This window comes from Solanum stenotomum, chromosome 11 (genome assembly GCF_019186545.1).
Source record: "Solanum stenotomum isolate F172 chromosome 11, ASM1918654v1, whole genome shotgun sequence".
NCBI classification, from domain to species: domain Eukaryota; kingdom Viridiplantae; phylum Streptophyta; class Magnoliopsida; order Solanales; family Solanaceae; genus Solanum; species Solanum stenotomum.
Window position 1 is genome coordinate 15,111,329 of NC_064292.1, and position 5,056 is coordinate 15,116,384.

The window sequence follows — 5,056 nt, forward strand, 5'->3', positions numbered from 1 at the left end:
AGTATACTTGGCATCTGGAGACTCCACTTCCCAATCTGGTGGCAATGCTTGGTGAATGGAAATTTGATCATAAGTTGTTTATGAAATATTTACCAAGGGCTTTCTTTTGTTATTCACGGCATCTTTGGGAAGATTTTCCTGTCTCTTTAAGACACCCGTAGTAGTTTGGGTATAGTATTGACTTTTGAGACATGATTGCTGCAGGATTGCAGTTTATCCTGGGAGCGACTAAACATTTGAAGTGTTGAAGTTTTGGTCTTGTGGATGTACGTATCTGTAGATTGTTCGTTTCTTCAATTGTGGTACCAAAATCGACATTTGAATTATTTTTTTGGTAGATACCAGCGTCCACTATCTGATATATCTGGCTCATAGATGTAGCCATCAACTTCATGTGATGTGGCATTCTAAATTCTTGAGAAAGGTTGTCATTATTAGTTTGGTCTTCCTTTTTATGTTCTGAGGAAGATCTTTTGACTGTTATTCCACAGAGTACCGGGAGGATGCTCACGGCAATCATCTCTTGAACTGTAGTCTTTTGATTCTTAAGAATTAGAAAACATTTACATTGTCTTAGTACCTGATGGAGTTCACTAATATTCTGAAGTAGGCTTAGCAGCTCTGAGGAGCCACTCTGTCAAACATCATACTTTGAATGGTGCAGCCTGTCATTATGGTAAAACAAAGTGAATCACATTAATACCTGTTAAAGAATGACAAAAGTCCCACATCGGTGGTTAATGAGATGGGTGGACTCCTTATAAGGTTTGGGCAATCCCCCTCCCTTTGAGCTAGTTTTTGGGGTGTGAGTTAGGCCTAAGACCTAATTTAACACCACAATCACTGTAGATATTTTTTTTTTTGATGGTTGTCAATTGTCATCTATGCTACTTCTACTACATCAATCATTGTTGTGATGCTGTCTTCTTCCACTTCAAGCCAATGTATGAAATGATCCTTGATCTACGAAAACATAAAGCCTCTAACTATAGTTTCCATTTCCAATGACCAGAAATGCTTTAAACCTAAGGATTTGATATAGTGGTAAATCTCATCAATAAATTCTTTTGGTTCTGGTGATATTTTGTATATTGTCTACCATGGTAAGGTTCCATGGAAGGGATTATTAATTTCACTAGACGACACTCTTGGAAATTTGAGGGCCATATCCTTTTACATTAAATCTAGGTGTCCAGCATCATGGTATCATCCTACTATTCATGCATAATTGTTATTTCTTAGTTTGATTTAAATATCCTTTTAGTTGCGAGTGGTGGTCAGACTGGCTATATTATATGGGGCAAAGTGTTGGCCAATCAAGAACTCTCATATCTAGAAGCTACGAGTGGCGGAGATGAGGATGTTGAGTTGGATGTGTAGACATACCATGAGAGATAAAATTAGGAATGAAGACATTCGGGGCAAGGTATGAGTGGTTCCCGTGGAAGAGAATATGTGGGAAGTGAGGTTGAGATGGTTCGGACATATGAAGAGGAGAGGTGCGGATTCCCTGGTTAGCAGTTGTGAGAGGTTGGCTGTACTAGGCTTGAGGAGTGGTAGACGTAGGCATAAGGCTGAGGTGATTAAGCAGGATATGGTGCTACTTTAGCTCACGGGGGACATGACCCTTAATAGGAGGGTGTGGAGGTCGATGATTAGGGTAGAAGGTTAAGTTAGTAGTCGTTCCCTTTTCCAGAGTTTACTATTATTAGTTTCTTCCCTTATTTTTAGATTTCTATCACTACTTCTTGTTTCACCTTGATGGCTAATTATCTTGCTGTTGTTTTTGTTTGTTGCTATTTCCTCTTTTTCATTGTTTGTCATGATTGCCTCTTTTTCACTGTTTGTTCAGCATAGCGTATTTCAAAAACAATCTCTCTACCTTCTCAAAGGTAGGGATAAGGTCTGTGCATACTCTACCTTCCCCATACCTCACTTGTTGGATTACACTTGATTTGTTGTAGTTGTTGTCATAAACATCCCGTTTTTAACCTAGAGACACTGAAGCTTATGCTTTATAATATACTTGAAATGTGTTTTTTTTTTTTTGGTTGGTTGGAAATGTAGTTCTTAGTTCTTAAACTTGTTTGATTTCTGCTAGTTCTGTTAGACAGCCTTGTGTTGCAGATCTTGTTCCAAGTAATTTCTTTTGGTTTGGCTTTTCAATTCTTTACATCCCTTTTCATTGACGGGTGGGGAAGGGGGATTATATTTTGGATTAGCGTCTTTGACATATTTCTGGCTGTCAATACTTTTCTATTTGGTTGCTATTTGGTTCAAGTGCATATATTCATCATACAGAATTGTTTTTTATTCTTCCATATTCAGCAGGTCAGCAACTTATGGCAAGGACAAAACATCGACAGTCTGTACCTGTTCCTAAAACCAAGAAGGATAGTCCGGGACCTTCACAGGTAAACCACCTGGATGAAGATAGCTGGATAATAGTCAAGAAGCAGAAAGTTACAATTTTGGTCCCACCCCTACCTGTACCTAAGCAGTCCGTGGTGCATAATGCTGGAGAAAGCCTGATACATGTACCAACGATTAAACCTACTGATAATCAACCACAACAAGTTGAGATGCATACTGAAGCTCAGGTAGTTTGTGAAAAGGAGGTGCCAAAGTCTTTGGCACCTGAACTTGCTATACCAACAGTTGCAGAAGTAGTTCCACAATTAACTTCTCAGTTCCCAAGACCATTAAGGCAAAGTGAAAGAGAGCGTTTAGAAAGTCGACCAATGCCTAGTTTCAAAACTAATAGAACGACTGGTGTTTGCTCCACCTCTAAGATTACCAAGCCATCAATTATTACTGCTGATAAGGGTGCGTTGATTAATAAAAGAATAAGAGCAATTAATCTTGAGCGCAAGCTTGAAAGTGCTGGAGGCTTGAGAAGTTGGCTGGTTTCAAGGGGCTTTGAACATTTTGTGAACATCTTTCAGACCAAGAGCATTAACAAGTATCAATTGGCAAATCTAACCATGGAAAAGCTCAAGGAGATGGGTTCACACGCTGTTGGTCCTCGCAGAAAACTGATACATGCTATTGACTGCCTTTGTCGTCCATGTTGTTTTGACCATCCTAATCTCACGAGACGAGATGACTTTGTCAAATGAGATGCTACTAACACAGATTGCTTCCACTCTAATTGTTAATTACAAACTGGCATGTGCAATAAGAGTTAGAGTTGTTACTGTGTCTTGTAAATTTTCAGATCTTTGATTTGGTGTCACTTGCCTGTAGAAGTATAATAGAATGCAATTGAACCTCATAACAGAAAAATCTTTGATTTGGTACTGCCACATACTATCAATGGAAGTGAGTTACTTAATAAGGATAAACCAGGCTGTTGATCTTGTGCACTTGTCAAGCATTTGAAAAAAATTGTATCTAAAAGTAGTGTTCAATGATCGCATATAGGTTTGATAATTAAGACCACTTGTCAAATAAGACAATGTTTCATCAAAATAGTAGTAAAAGAAAAATTACCTAAGCATTAACATCAAAATAGTAGTAAAAGAAAAATTACCTATTACATTTCACCAGCAACAAGTACCTTGCTGAAAAAATGGGTTTTAATTTACTTATTCAAGTGGTTTTTTTCATATCTATAAAATATGAGCACTGCGACAAAGAAATTGGTTTATAGTAACACATTTTCTAAAAAAACAGCTTGACAACTAGGCTGTCACGTTCTTAGTTTTCTATTAAGCACATGTGCGACTTACTCATTCTTGCACTATTTGCTCAGCCTAAGACTAGAAATCTTAGTCGCTAAGAGAATGGTAGAGACTAAGAGAGCACACAAAAATTGCTAGAAAGAATTGTGTTGTTCTATTAAGAACACATACGGCACTTGACAACGTGCTCATTCTTACACTATTTGCTTGTAATCTTGGTATGCCAAGTCAGTCTAAGACTCTAAGGGGTCGTTTGGTAGGAGGTATTAGAAGAGATGGTCCATGTATCATGTATGGTATTATTTAGTACTATGTTTGGTAGGAATTTGAGCCTATGTATAACTGATTCATGGATTAATTATACATCCTATATGGTATTATAGGATGTATTACTAATAATACCTTCCATTTGGAGGTAATAGTAATACATAAGATTTAGGAGTCGTTTGGTACAAACATTGATAACTCAGGGATTAGTAATGCAGAGATTAGTAGTGCATGGATTATTTTTGTCAAGTGTTTGGTTCATTACTTTCTACTTAATCTTGTGTTTAATTTAAAACTCTACCAAAAAATTATTTCCTATTATACCCTTGTGTTATTTTGAGATTGTTTATTTCATGTAATTGGGTCAAGGTAGATAACCGCCGGACGATATATTATTTTTGTAGGATTATCTATTCCATTTAACTAGTTTATATATATATAAATATATATATATTTTAAAGTGTGATGTACCTGGTACCACTAAAGAGATCCTTGATGACAATGTGTATTTCTAATTTTTTGTTGGTCAAATATATCTTAAATTTAACATAAATTTAAGACTACTTAAATTGTTCAATACCTAAAGCTTATTAAAAAAAAAAAAAGTTCAAGTGGTTAATCGACAAAGTACCTTGAATTAAAAAAAAACAAAAAAAATTGAAAAAAAATATTAGTGAAATCATTAAACTACACTAAACGGACTTGGAGAATTGAAAAGAACATTTATAACCATTTCAATATAAATAAAAAGGAAATTAAATTACAAAAGAAATTTAGGAAAAGGAATAAGGGGATATTTAAGTCATTTAGGGGTCTTATCCAAGGTTTATTAAACATTGGATTAGTTATCCCTCCATTTTCTAGGGATAAGATAAGACCAAATATGGTGGATAAACAATCCATGGATTAAATTAAATAAAGTAACCAAACAATGTATTGGATGGACTAAATTTTAATCCATGGACTATTCTATTTAATAATACCATGGAATAAGTCTATGTACAGACAAAAATATCTCTAAAATCATTTTAATTATTTTCTTGATTTTATATTTTATATTTGTACTAGTAAATTTATTCAAATAAATCAGCGTACAAATTATTTGG

The 5,056-nt window shown here is 35.4% G+C and overlaps 1 protein-coding gene across 1 annotated transcript; it reads left to right on the forward strand.

Annotated features, from left to right (window-relative positions):
- Positions 1-246: 246 nt before the first annotated feature.
- On the forward strand, positions 247-3,279 carry LOC125845592 (uncharacterized). Its single transcript, XM_049525140.1, has 2 exons — positions 247-266; positions 2,329-3,279. Exon 2 carries the CDS (start codon positions 2,343-2,345, stop codon positions 3,117-3,119), a length of 777 nt encoding a protein of 258 aa, XP_049381097.1. The 5' UTR covers positions 247-266; positions 2,329-2,342; the 3' UTR covers positions 3,120-3,279.
- The last annotated feature ends 1,777 nt before the right edge of the window (positions 3,280-5,056 follow it).